The 14,622-nt window shown below is 37.7% G+C and overlaps 1 protein-coding gene across 9 annotated transcripts in view; it reads right to left on the bottom strand.

The window, feature by feature from the left end:
• Positions 1 to 6,011: 6,011 nt before the first annotated feature.
• Positions 6,012 to 14,622, bottom strand: part of myrf (myelin regulatory factor) — a 24,212-nt gene continuing 15,601 nt past the window's right edge. For 6 of the 9 annotated variants that reach the window (XM_035523834.2, XM_027033224.3, XM_035523833.2 and 3 more), the window contains exons 12-27: positions 14,123 to 14,323; positions 13,906 to 14,014; positions 13,467 to 13,576; positions 13,064 to 13,224; positions 12,484 to 12,556; positions 11,887 to 11,969; positions 11,716 to 11,784; positions 10,897 to 10,980; positions 10,482 to 10,558; positions 10,230 to 10,349; positions 9,586 to 9,813; positions 9,322 to 9,415; positions 9,077 to 9,139; positions 8,890 to 8,995; positions 8,720 to 8,794; positions 6,012 to 8,630 (exon numbers count right to left, since the gene is read on the bottom strand). In XM_035523834.2, coding sequence (XP_035379727.2) covers positions 8,535 to 8,630; positions 8,720 to 8,794; positions 8,890 to 8,995; positions 9,077 to 9,139; positions 9,322 to 9,415; positions 9,586 to 9,813; positions 10,230 to 10,349; positions 10,482 to 10,558; positions 10,897 to 10,980; positions 11,716 to 11,784; positions 11,887 to 11,969; positions 12,484 to 12,556; positions 13,064 to 13,224; positions 13,467 to 13,576; positions 13,906 to 14,014; positions 14,123 to 14,323 — 1,749 coding nt within the window. In that variant the 3' untranslated portion in view covers positions 6,012 to 8,534. The remainder of the gene's footprint in view (positions 8,631 to 8,719; positions 8,795 to 8,889; positions 8,996 to 9,076; positions 9,140 to 9,321; positions 9,416 to 9,585; positions 9,814 to 10,229; positions 10,350 to 10,481; positions 10,559 to 10,896; positions 10,981 to 11,715; positions 11,785 to 11,886; positions 11,970 to 12,483; positions 12,557 to 13,063; positions 13,225 to 13,466; positions 13,577 to 13,905; positions 14,015 to 14,122; positions 14,324 to 14,622) is intronic. The other 3 variants (XM_035523838.2, XM_081712365.1, XM_081712366.1) reach the window with 3 other exon arrangements.

The raw sequence follows: 14,622 nt of genomic DNA, 5'->3' as shown, positions 1-14,622 counted from the left end.
AGCTCCTTGTTTACATTTTGCCTTCTTAGATTTGTGTCATCACAAATCTCATCACCTAATTGGTCTACAGACTTGATAGACATATAATTGGAAAGCATATGTCCAGAAGGATCATATTTTCATTATTTTGTATTATTTTAATTATTTTAAAAAATCATTTTATTTATTTTGACTTATTTTTTCCAAGCACTCTTTAAACAAAAATGAGGATTTTGTGTGGAGAGCCATACTTCCTTGTCTGGCTGGTACATAGGGGTACATCTCCAGTGTCAGTCAGCTTGTTGTTTCTGCCTGTCTGAGATTAAGCCATTTAGTATCTTATATATTATATTCCAAATTTCAGTGATCGGTGAGAACCAGAATAGGAAACTGGGCTCCATCTAAACAGTGCCGCCATTCTTCAAACACAGTCTTCATGGCAAGTAATTCACTGTTGTCATAGTTTTGCTCTGTAGGAGTGAGTTTACAGGAATAGAAAGCACATGGGTGGAGCTTAGTGGGGGATCCCCATCGTTTCAACAACAATGCTCCACCCACCTTAGAAGTATACCCCTCAACTACAAAGGGATGACAGAGATTGGGGCAGTAGTGAAATGTTTTTTTGAGCTGAGAGAATGCTGTGTTTGCAGCATATGTCCATCATAGATTGCAATTTTTCTTTGAGGAGGTTTTTGAGCAGGGCAGCTAAAGTGCTGAATCCCTGTATGAAGCGGCAAAAAAATTGTGAAGCCATTGTAGTTCTGAATCCCTGTATGAAGCGGCAAAAAAATTGAAGAAACCATTGAAGTTCTTTGATAGTATGAGGCTGAAGCCAGTTGATCACTGCCTTGATTTTGTGATTGTTCATACTGACACAGTGTTCAATCAGCATATAGTCCAGGAACGTCACCCCTGTACAATGTAAGGGACATTTTTGAGTTTGACATAAAATTACTCTCTTTGAGTCTATTGAGCACTTGCTGTACATGGTGAATGTGGTCCTCAGAGGTTTCAGACTATACTAAACTGTCATCTATATAAACTAGCATTTATTCAGCATCTCAAGAAATACATCATTAACTAAAGACTGGAACACAGAAGGCGTATTAAAGTGTTAATGAATTTACAGTATTAAAGTATTTTCCCTATCTTAACCTTGTAGCCTATTAGCAATTAAGCTAATAGCAATGAAGCTATTATTATTTACTATTTTAGCAATGAAGCTATAATGAAACTAATATTGTCTTTTTGTAAGTTGTCGGACATTGTTGTGATGTTTTAACAAACACACTCTTGATAGTGACTGATGACTTTTTGTGCATTTGTTTTTGTGCATTTGTGAAGTTTTTGGGCACTTTGGAGATGTCTAGGACACAATCCACTTTTGTGTTCCCTTGGGGTCTTCAAATGCAGACTGAAGACTCATCTATTTGTGAAATAATTAAATGATCATTGATCCTGCACATGTTGAGTAACTGAAACACTAGTATTTATTGTAGGGTATTGTTTGTTATTGCACTTATCATTATCTGAGATAGAGTTTATATGTGTTTTGCAATTGTATGCATTAGCATTGATCCCTATTTCAACCTTTTTCCAGTTCAATGGTATCTTGAACTATAACCTACTGTACTGGCTATGATACATGCTATGAGTTAATGATAAAGCACTTTTGTAAGTTGCTCTGGATAAGAGCATCTGCCAAATGCCATAAATGTAAACGTAATTTAATGTATATGCATTGTTCATAGTTCATTTCATCTGACAAGACCCTGGAGAATCAGGAAATGTGGGGCATGACTGAAATTTCATCTCCAGCATCCAAATACCTAAATGATGGGGAAAAAAGATGTGAATGAATGTCTTGAAATTGGAGGGGTGTTAACTGAACTGTATGGAATCACCTGGTACTCATAGTGTCCAACTGTGGTGACAAAAGCAGGTTTCCATTCATGTCCTTCACATACCAGGTTATGGGTACTGAGAAGATCCAGCTTAGAGAATAATTTAGCTTCATGAACTTGTTCTATTGCAGTAGGCACTAGAGGGAGAGGGTAGCATGTTTTTAATGGTGATGGCATTAAGACCCCAGTAATCTATACGTGGACACAAAGTCCTTTGTCTTTCTTTTCAATTAAGAAAAAGAGAGTTTGAGGGTCTTATGTAACCAAACACTAATGTCTCCTGAACTTATTTCTCCATGGCTTGGATCTTTGGGAGAGATAGACAGTAAACCTGACTTCTAGAGGGAGTGGTACCTCCAAAGAGGTCAATAGCACAACAGAAGGACAGTGGGGATTTAGTTTGGATGCCTGACTTTTATTAAAATCATCATACTCAAGGAAGAACTACATTACATGGGTCACTTGAACTAAACATTGTGTGACTAAACATTGGCAAAAACAGTTCCTTAACTGCCAGCAGGGAGTTTCAGAATGTAAATGCACACTGTAAGAGTAAGTGGGATAGTGGATTGTGTTATTTTTCCTGTACCCAATGGTCAACCATAAATTCCCTTTACGGAAATGACAGGTTTGTGTTTGACTAAAGGGATTCCCTATGATAGTGCCAAATCCAAATAAATAAAGTTTCTGACTGCTTCAGAGTCGACTAGGGCTGAAAGAAAAAAGAAGAGTTAGCCCAACATAGTCTGACCACGACTGACAAATACTTATCAGACGGAGATGGAAAACTTGCACTACTCACCTGCAATAAAGTCAGTGGGTTAGAGCTAAACGGACAGCTGAAACAGAACTAACTGGGGTTACCATAATAAAGGCAGAGTCCGTCTTGTCATTTCTTATTCCTTTCCTCTGGAGTCAAATGAGCTCTGCCTATTTCCATAGCCTCTGGGTAGCTGTGATGAATCATCTCTTTCAGATGAGAAGCAGCGGGACTAGAGAGGTTTCTTCTTGATCAAATAAGATTATCCAGGTGGATGGACATATTAATAAGATCAGACAGTGTAGCTTGATTATCCTTACAGGCCAACTTCGGGGAGCCAGGGTCTGGAAACCGCAGTTTTGTCCACTGGCTGTGATGGAGTAACTGCTCACCTGGGTCTTTACCATTATGAGAGGGCTGGAACAACTCTAAACAGCCTCTCAAAGCTTGAGTAGGTTTGTGTGTCTGGAGTCTGAGCCTCCCAAATAGCAGTGGCCCATGTGAGAGTCTTACCAGTAGTCATATTATGAAGATTATCTTAGACATGTCCATGGGGATCACTCCTTGGCTGTGGCTAAAATACAGGTAGCACTGAAGTAAGAATCCTTTACATTGGCCATGGGTTCAATCAAACTTATCTGGGAGGGCAAGCCATAAAGGTGAATCCATGCCTTTGCAGAACTCAGAATGGGTAGCAGCAGTGGCAGCAGGTGAGACAGGAGAGAGAGTGGCTCTCATTCTGCAAGCTTTGGTCAAGCTTTCCACAGCACAGTGTAGCTGGTAGAGATGTGTCTCAAAAGAACCAATGAGTCCTTGTGCCTGAAGAGTGTGTTACATTTCATGCAGCCCTGCTAGATCCACAGAAGGCAAAGTATTCTGTAATGAATTAGACTCAGACACAGAAGAGGGACACATGTGCAGGACATTTTACTAGACAAACCAGACAAGGGCCAGAGGCAGGAATCTGAGGTCAGACAAGTGAGGGTAAAAAATGCTGGGATCAGATAGTGGTAGCAGTACAGAAGGGCAAGGCAAATATCCAAAAAAGAACATGTATGTAGTTTGTTGGTCATTGTAGGTGTTAGCATCAATGTTCATGGTCTTGCTCATGTTTATGCTTTGTGCTCATGCATATGTTTTTGTGCTTGTTTAGCATTCATTGATTGTATCACACTGCACTGTTTCTTTTATGTGAGTGCCATAACATTTATTGTTTCTTCATGTCTCTGCTAGTGTAAATAAATTTCTGTCTTCATCGAGAGACGTTTGTGCGCCCTGCTCCTTCCCCTGCGGCACTCGGGCCATTACAAAAAAAATGTACTAGACTTGAAACCATGCATGATTTTCATACATGGTAGTGAAAACTGAGCCATATTATGGTCTGAAATTATACAAGAAAGATGAAAACAATTGTATAATTTATGATTGGTTAGCATTAAAGCTATGATTAGTAGATTGCCACTGAGTTTAATAACTAATACCACCAAAATTGACCTGAGCAAGTGTTTCAATTATGAACAATACTAAACCAACTATACATGGAAATACTACCAGAAACACTGAGACAAGTAATGAACGTTCAGTACCAGATCATGCAACATAGGCTAATATCATATCTCTCATTATAGGCTAATAAACATTACACTGATGTTTAACTAGTATATATTAGACAGACAGGTCATGTGTGCACTACACAAAAGTCTAATGCTAAAGAAGCAGTAGCCTGCTCATATGCAGCTCTCTCTCTCGTTACTCAGACACCAAGCAGCTGCATAATCAGGGCTTTATCAATTCAGTTTCTTTTAAAGGGGAAGCATCTTGTACATATTTTGTTCAGATTTTCTATAGCTATCATGATAATATCCTTATCATGAAATCGTGTAGTGAAAATCTGATATGGCAGCCCAAATTTAGTCTAAATTTAATGGCAAACTTCAAATATGCACATATTCTACTACCTAATAAGTGAATTAAAATGCTGCCTCTCTCTGTTAAAAAAAAACAAAAGAAGAAAATGGTATAACTGTGTTCTGTGTATATCTTAAGTGTTGAACACAAAATGATGTATTATGATTCCTTAGCACTGTAACATTATGCACTAACATTTTGTGTTTCACTGAAAAAAATGCCACTAAAAGAGGAAATGAGCTGAAAAAATTAAAGAAGCATGTGGTAAGAGAATGCTTCTGCAGAAAATATTCAAAAATCATTCAGAGATGAAATGGGCAACAGATGAGAACATTGAAGAAATGGACACATGAAGAACAAATACGTTTCATGTCCTCTCCAGGGCCTGGACTATAGGTCTCCCTTCATTCAATCAATCAATAAACATAAAAACAAATAACCTTAAAGGTATTATTAATAGGTTTATGAAACAAACCCCTCTCCTGAGAAAGACTAATGATAAGACAGTCTGAGTCAATGTCCTGTTATTGCCAATATTTAGAAAGTGGTCCATTAATATGAATTAATATGAAATTCTCCTCTAAACATTTCAATCACAAATAAAAAGAAATTTCCCAACCTTGAGAATGTATTATTTAATACTTCTTCCAGACCTGCCCCATATAGTGTAAAACATGAACCCCCCCCCCCCACACACACACACACACACACACACAGAGTACTGTGCAAAAGTTTTTAGGTGTGAAAAATGCTCTAAATTAAGAATCCTTTCAAAAATGGAAGTGTTAATAGTTTATCAATTAACAAAATGCAATGAACGAACTGAAGAGAAATGGATGTAGGTTTCCTCAGATCCTTCTGTGTCTTCATGTAATCCCAGACAGACTTGATGATGTTGAGATCAAGGCTCTGTGTCTTATTGCTGTGCTCAGTCAGCCATGGTGTATGACCTGTGACTTCCGCAACTTCACCTTGGTAGCAGAGTTTGACTGTTCCTCACCCAGTTTTAAGCCTTATACACAGCTGTTTATGTTTCAGTTAATCACTGTGTTTCAACCTACATGTGAAATTGATGATCATTAGCACCTGTTTGGTATAATTGGTTGATCATACACCTGACTATAATCCTACAAAATCCCTGATTTAGTGTACCTATAAGAATGGATGCTGGTTTGAAGGCAAAGGGTAATAACACCAAATATTGATTTGATTTAGATTTTTCTTTTGTTCGCTCACTTTGCATTTTGGAAATTGATAAAAAATAAAAAAAATTATTATTTGTATGTTTGAAAGGATTCCTAGTTTACAGCATTTTTTCACACCTGCCTAAAACTTTTTCACAGTGCTGTGTGTGTGTTATATATATATATATATATATATATATATATATATATATATATATATATATATATAATACATTTAAATATATAATATACATTTAATAATGAGCAAAATGTATCTTTTCAGCTTTCAGAAATTTAATCATCAAATTGTTGTGCATTCATATTATAAAGGTCAGTACACTTTCATAATAAGAAGACAAAGGTTGTCTTGAAATGGTGACAAAAGAAAAGTATTAAAATTTCAAAGGGCCATGTGAATGAGTAAGAAATGTTTAAGTATGTTGTTTCAAACTTTAGTGCACACTGTGCTTTAAGCCAAAGACTTGAACAGGATAAGATCTAAAATGAAATATAAAAATGTGATTTGTTTTGATTATCCTAATCATGAAATACCAACAATTAAAAAGGAGTATAGTTTTGCATAATTGAAATCTGTTATGAAAAAACTTAGTTATAATTAATGAAGACAAATTCATCTATAACTAAAGTTATAGAATTAAAGTTACATACCAATACAACATTAAAAGTATTGAGACCAAAAGAGGAAAAAAAAAACCCAACAAATATAATGAATACTGATTACTATAAAATTATGATAAAATACAATAAAATCACACTGCATTCTCACCAAAGCATTAAAAGCAGTTCAATGTCATGAGAAAACATTAGAAAATAATATTATTTACAGTGCATAGTCTGGAGCTGCCCATGTCATTTTCCAGTAAAGGCCACTGGATAATAAAGGCTGCTACTACCTACAGTATAAGCAAAAACATTGTGAACCAATTTAGTTTTTTTTTTTTTTTTTTTATCAATAATCAACATCACTCTCACATTCCATTTAATTCACTTTCATTCCTATTTCATTCATTACTCTCACTCTCGTCCTGTTTCTTAACTCAGTTGACATACTGTTGGTTTAGTGCATTCACTGAATCAGCCAAATTACAAATAGTTACAAAAAAAAGTTTTAGGTCATACAGATTCATAGTTAGATTTCATTGTGGCCATTCAGCAAATGTAATTTAATGCTTCACCGTAGGCTACTTATTTCACACTTATCCTTCCACAGTCTGCTATGTCACATTTTATTGCTTTGAAATACTGCATAAATATCTTAAGAATCTGTATTATTTCTGTTATTTATACATTAATGTGAATAGTATACATGAAAAAGAACAAAAGACTGACACTAGATGCTGTTTCGGGGAAAACAATGTTTTCATAGGAGTGGGAGATGATTTCAATGTTTATACAGACTACGTAAATGTTTCTTTCCTGAAAAGACTAATGAATACTAATAAAAGGAATTAATTGTTCTTCGGAAAATGTGGCAGGACATGATTATGTCTATACAAGTGTGTACGCATAAACCAATGTTTATAAAGAATCCTTACAAATATAGTAAAGACAAAACAAATATTTTATACATTTACATGGGCAAAACTAGGCATATTTTGTTAATTCAGAAAGCTAAATATGAATGCTATTTTGAATCGCAGTGGAAAATAGTTTTGAAGCAACCGTGCTCATTTTAACAAGGAAAAATGTCATTATTAAAGTATTTTTAGATGCCATTATAATCCAGTGTTTTGACAGAGTTAGACTGCATCTGACAATTGTTCCAGTGTGTCCATTTAGTAGGTTCCAGTGTCTTGTCAAATCCAGTGGTTTCATTAAGGTCCAGTGGCTGTTTTTTGAGATGCTATGACAGTATGGCTTCAGTGGCTCAGACTACTACTACTACTACTAATAATAATAATAATAATAAAATTCTTAGTATTTCCAGATGTCTGAATGTATAGATGGGAAGGTTTGTGGGAAGAAATCAGCCTGATATAGTGTTCTAGAGCACAGTATATAGTATAGACATAGTATAAAGCCTGACATAGTGTTCAGGGAAGGTAATAAAGGATGATTTCATCCAAAAATAACGCTGCCCATAATTTTCTTATTTCCAAGCATAACAAGATAAAAAATGTGTTTATGAGCAGGGGGTATCTCATTCCCTTCCAGTGCAGGTTGTCCTAGCAACAGACAAGTCAATATCTTCAATATCTTCCTGCAGGATACAAGTTCATACAAATTGGCAATTAGCCTCATGACAATAATTGTGAAAGACAAGAAAAAAGTACATAAACTCATATACACAGACACATAGAAGCTGTGTGTGTGTGTGTGTGTGTGTGTGTGTGTGTGTGTGTGTGTGTGTGTGTGCGTGTGTGCGTGTGTTTGTTTTGCAGGTGGTCATGGGGTGCGTAATCTTGTAGGCTAAAAGACAAGTCTATTTTGACACTGGAATTTCCATTACTTCTCTCACATTTACATTACATTTTTACATTTATGGCATTTAGCTGACGCTTTTATCCAAAGCGACTTACAATTATGACTGAGTACAACTTGAGCAATTGAGGGTTAAGGGCTTTGCTCAGGGGCCCAATGGTGGCAACTTGGCAGAGTTGGGGTTTGGACCACAAACCATGTATTTAACAGGGCTTCAAAGATGATTCACTATTTTGCCACTTTTAGTCTCACAAAATCACAAATGATGCTAAAAAGGTGTGGATATTAAAATTTTATATTGGGTTCAAATGGTGTATAGAAAATTAAGAGGCTTGGCATTTGCTAATTTGGTCCTCATCAGGTACATCTGCTTTGAATGATGATATAGTAATCAGAGAACTGCATAGTGTCCTGTATATCCTGTTCACCAGAGTCAGAGCAGCTTGTGTCACCCTGTAAAAGTGGAGGAACATTTCAGCAACATGTTTCATTGGAACACAACACACATGACAGAACAGTAGACAATAGAAATTAGAACTTACAAAAAGTGACACCCGGAAATGGTAGGCAACACCTTTAAATGATGCCACTGGAACTGACCACAAGTGACTTGTCCCCTGGAAAGAAAAACATTTAGCACAAAAGCATTTTATTAAAAATTCCCTTAAAGATTATATAGTTAATACATAGCTCAGGGATGTAAGTTGTTTACCTTTGTGAAGGTGTTCTTGGCCTCATCTAGTTCAGGCTCTGTGTGGTTTGGACATAAGCGCCCTCTAGTGATACTACACTGCCACACCCACACAACTTCAGAAGATCTTAAAGAATACGGTTGTCCGGTGAGAAGACAATGGTAAAGTGGAAAGGGTGCATTTACACAGATTGACACTCACACTTACCTCATGTATAGAGTGATGTGGGATATGGATGAATTTTTATTTTCATGCAGAAATATTGTGTAGCTATGGACAAAGTATGCAGAAAAGAGTACAAGAACATTTTAATATCTAAGAGCTCAAATGCAGAATGAAAACAAGATATATACTAGAAATAACAGGTTCTAACTGAGTTACAAAGTACAAGATTACAAAATTTTCTGCTCTCTCTATCTCTGTCCCTGTTTCACACACACAGAAACACACACCTGCATCTCTCTGTTGTGGCACATTTCAATGTCTTCAACTCCTGATTAGTCTCAAGAATGTAAAGTTCCATCAGAGGTGGCTGGAAATTTCCACCTGAATGGGGAACAGCAGCTTGAGGTCACTCAACTCATTATAGAGAAATTTAGTAGAATATATTTCTTTAGGATTAAAAATCAGATTATTCTGGATTAGCATTCATATAAAGTTCAGATGAAATTCCATTATAGGTGTATATGCGCATATGCGTAAACCAATGGGTGTACCTTCTGTGTGTATGTGGCGTTGCCGGCGGGGCAGTGGCTGCTGGCTCTCAGGCAGGCGGTTGGTCGGGTCTCCGTCTGGGGGCTGAGGGGTTTTTTTGGCTTTGTTGAGGAATAGAGGGGCTGAGGTATCGCTCAGCCGGTTCCTGCTCCTGCTGTCCTTATCCAGTGGCCGAGACTTTGCCTTCTTATTTACACTGGCCAGGGTGGGAGTAGGACTACTGGAGACCACTGAGAGAGAGAGAGACAGAATGAAATGGAGATAAGTATCTAATCTCACATTCTGATGATCAATTAAGTTTTCATCTTTTTTTAGATGAGGTTCTTTGTGTGAGAGCTAAGTATACAGGCGATATATACTGAAAGAACACTGGGGGTGAAAGCATCCTTTGCTACACAAGCAGCTCTGTGTAAGTAAGAGAACAAGCCCAGGCCAGAGGCATGCTGAATACAACACCACATGCCCACCAACAGTGCTGTGCTGCAGGCTGTGTCAATCCCCCTCATTCATTCATTCCATCGGAGCGGAAATTATGGGCTACATGCCAAGTTTGTATAGACAGAAGGGTATTTGGAAGGCACGGTCAACAGAATGAAGTCACTCTGTTTTGTTTTCTATTTTAGAAAGTGTGACGTCCTTGCAGTACCTGATGGGGATTGGTTGGTACCAGACAAAAGACTAACAGTAGCTGATTGGTTGGTCCTGGCAGTTGTCGGAGGGCAGCAAGCTGGATGAACAAGCATAGTTGGAGAGGTGGATTTTGTGTCTATAACAGAATGTGTAATTTATTCAAAATCATAATCTCTCAAACCCAGGATATTTTACATTGCATGTAGATACAAAAGAATGTGCATGTGATTATGTGAGCACATATTGTAATTATCTGATATTTAGGTACCTGAGGAGAGAGTGGAGACAGATGCTTTGGGAGAGGAATAGACAGTCTTACGAGATGAGTCGAGAGCAGAGCTTGACCTGCAAGTGTAACACACAGTAACTGATATGTACATCGAACAGTTGCTAAAAGGCCACCCCAAATTGTGATGTGGAAAACATGAAAATTAAATAGGAGAAAATGTATGGAAAAATATTTTAAGACCTTGTGAGTCTCAAAACACTTTAAACTGCCTGGAACTGTGTTAGACTCTGTTTATTTAGTTAATTTTGTCTCCAGAATCTTCACTATTTCACTACTTGTGTGGAGGCCCCTCTAATAAACCATTTGGAAGATCTGAGTCCTAGAATACACACCACTGTATTGGAGAATGTCAGGAAAGGGAAATGCAAGAAAACAGGAAGGACAAACAGCATACCATGGACAGATGGATGGACAGAAAGTGACAGTGGCAGTAAGTAAGGGCATCCAGGAGATGAAGAGAACACACGAGGACACAGAACTACAATCAAATGAACCATAAAGAATGGAAGCATTAGAAGTCAGAAAAGCTAACAGAGATAAAGTCATTCATGAAGGACAGAAAGAACTCCAACAAAAGGTCTGGGAGGTTGTAAAGTATCTGTAAATTAAATAAAATATAACCGAAACATTTAAGACTCAGTTCTAAAGCCAAGATCCAATCATGATGATGAAATGAAAAAAATCATTATTGCTTATCAAAATCACCACAAATGAGGCATTATTATACGATACTGTAAAACATTTTATTTAGTCCACAACTCTTATCAGTATGCCACTGCATAATGACATCACCTATCTAATGTAAAATGTATTTTTACATTGGATTCCAGTTTATGCATCATGAAAGTGTAGTCTAAAACTTTTACCCAAGTACAATTCTTAGACAAATATATGACGTAACAAAAACGGTCCCACATAGTTTTTGAAACTGCTCAAAGCTATTGAATACACTTAGCGGGTTCACTTTAGGCTGTTTTCAGTAATGCAGGTATAGCTGTCAGTTACTGGAGGCACTAAAATGGTGGCATAGCTCTATTGACTGTGAGTTGTTTTTAATTTACTGATCACCACATGCCAATGCTGAGATCAAGACAGGCCTGCCATGGCTATGGTCAAGATCCAGACAAAAAGCAGGGGACCAGAGACCAAAACTCAACTTCCATACCAAGACCATGTTTTTGACTGTGAGATCATTGCGTTGACATATACATACCCTTCAACCTCAGCTATGTTTCCATGCTGATGCATGTTTAGCACGTATAGTACAGACATCGAGATGACACTAGAGAATTAGAAAGAGAGACAGTTAAGACAGACATTGTTCACTTTGAAATACTTTCTTTGCTATCATCAGGCATCACTGAGGGTGGTTCACCTCTCTCACCTGAAGGCCATGATGATGACCAGGGCGAGGACACTGCCCTGCAGGAACCTGTGACTCAAGCAGCCCTGTTCTGGACTCACACTCTGTTTGGATAGAACACAGACCAAACGACATTCAACTTCTCCACTAGTACATTCCTTTCCACTCCCTCCAATAAAATCGCTTGTCTGCACTGGCAGGGTTTCACTCAGCTATGACCTTGCTAAAGTTTTCTGAGCACTACATTATTGTTAGAACCTCACCAGATCTGGATGAAACCTAACTGGAACATGTCATAGGTGAAGAACGTGCCGAAAAAGGGAAGTGTGCATGAGTTTCAAATTAAGGTTTTTAATTCAAAGTCAAGCCTCTAATTAGGTAGCTTTGAATGTCACTTTTTTTCTTTCTAGACAATTAGAAACTGCCTTTAACTTGATTTTTTTTCCATTAGCTAACTTGCCTCTTCACCACTACAGTGTCAGACTAACATTAACATTCTATTTATACATTCTATTTCATTAATTTCTGTCCCATCCAGAGCAATATGCATTTGAATTCTCTAGGTTGCAGAAAATGATCACCTTTTGCATCACAGGTGTAGTAGAGTTTGGTGCATACCTTACTTCCTGACTTGACCACTTTCTTCTTAAGTGGACCACTTCCTGTTCTGCTAAACTGGCTTCCTGATTGGCTGAAATCACAGAAGAGCTATTTATTGACTGTCTCCCCCCCCCCCCCCCCCCATGTACAGAAGTGGCATCCAAGGCTTATTTATAAGTACTCATAATCTCATCTGAAAATGACTTAAAGACTTAAAGAACTACACACTAGTCACTGTGTTTGAGTTAGTTCACATTGCAAATCATTTCACTTATTTAAAAGTGCATCTTGTCACAACTAATGCAATATCATGTCATCTGACAGTTCAAGATAGTTTCTTTGAAAGTCATACTTTTGTTAGGTAGTGTAGTTTACACATGCATCTCTCTCTCTCTCTCTCTCTCTCTCTCACACACACACACACACTCTCTCTCTCTCTCTCTCTCTCTCTCTCTCTCACACACACACTCTCTCTCTCTCTCTCTCTCTCTCTCTCACACACATACACACACACACACACTCTCTCTCTCTCTCTCTCTCTCTCACACACACACACACACACTCTCTCTCTCTCTCTCTCTCTCGCACTCTCTCTCACCTGACTGTGCCCCCACTGACAGTACTTTTCATGCTGTCAAGACGACGTAGTTTAGCAAGTTTGCGACTCCACCGTTCAAGCTCATCGATTCGAGTCTCCAGATTATCAGTCAATTTACACAACTCTTTCACTGCGCCCACATTTTCCATAAAGATACGATCCTATATTACATACACACAAACACACCAATACACTTAATTCTGTATGAAAATGAAGAATAATAACTCTCAACCATTTCACTGCGAGTTATACTGTGTATGACTATGTATGTGACAAATAAACCAAACTTGAAACTTGAACTAAACAATTTATATGAATATTCATATAATAGTGTGTCTGGGTATTATACTATGAAGGTGTAGGTAAATATCTCAAAGGTGTGTGTGTGTGAGTGAATGTGTACCTTGTTGACTACCAGCAAATTAGGGATGGTCTCTCCGTTGGCACACACTACATCTCCACCTTCCTTCACAGCTTCAGGAAGAATCTGCTGAACCTCCTGGGCTATCACTCCTGATGGAGACATAGACAAACACACAACCACACACACCAAGCACAATCAAGCAGCTTTGTTAGTTACACAGAATGCCAGATATTTAAGTAATATTTTAAAATAAAAAATAGATGAAGAAGTTTTCCATTGGTGTATAAAAATAATGAAAAAATACACTCATCACACCCTTTATTTTAACCTCTAAACTAAATTAAAAATATATATATATATTAGAAAGTGTAGATGCAGGGTAGACGTTTCCAGTAAAGTGGATGAGTAAGTGAACAAAGACATTAATGAATATGCAGATACATACAAACACAGAGTTTTACAGAGAGAGGATGGTTACCTGTCTCTGCAGTGTTATCAATGCCCACGGTGGCAGCAAACTCAGGCTTGTACTGGTAATGCACCAACCGCATTTGAGAGATCCGCTTTAGGTTATCTGTAGTGTCCACCTACAGGAAGACACGTTGAATGACCTGGGGCTCAGTAATAAAGCAATACATGTTATAGTGCAAAACCCAGAGGATACCACGCAAACAGACATACACACACACACACACCTCTTTTACATTCTCCTTAGCACGGATATCTGAGGGGTGTACAAGGGCGCCCATGACCTTGAGGTTGCCATGAACTACCAGAGCTTCATCGGGTCGGTCAGTGTTGATGCCGACTCGTCCGTGGTGGTAGACTGAGTCTGGCAATTGACCCCTCTGCCACAACACCTCACTGTCGCTCTCAAACTGACCGGGGTTAGATGCCTAGGAGAGAAAGAGGAAGAGAAAGAGACGGACAGAGCAGATAAAATATTAAACACTGTGATATGATTTAAGGATTTAGCATGTTGCAAGAGTTATACAACTGTATATGTTAAGTTAGATGTTAACATTTTCATGACGTGTTTTGAAAAGTAATTATAGATTAGCATTCAATAGATTCAACAATAAATTAGCATACCAATTCATATATTTCAATTCAAGACAAATTCATAAAATAAAGAGATGATGGCAACATGGTACAATGCCTAATGGCAGAGTGAAAGTGATTGACCAGTGTCAAA

The sequence above is a fragment of the Electrophorus electricus genome, chromosome 4, assembly GCF_041902795.1.
Source record: "Electrophorus electricus isolate QZ-2024a chromosome 4, ASM4190279v1, whole genome shotgun sequence".
Classification (NCBI taxonomy): domain Eukaryota; kingdom Metazoa; phylum Chordata; class Actinopteri; order Gymnotiformes; family Gymnotidae; genus Electrophorus; species Electrophorus electricus.
This window is presented reverse-complemented; position numbering and strand designations above follow the sequence as displayed.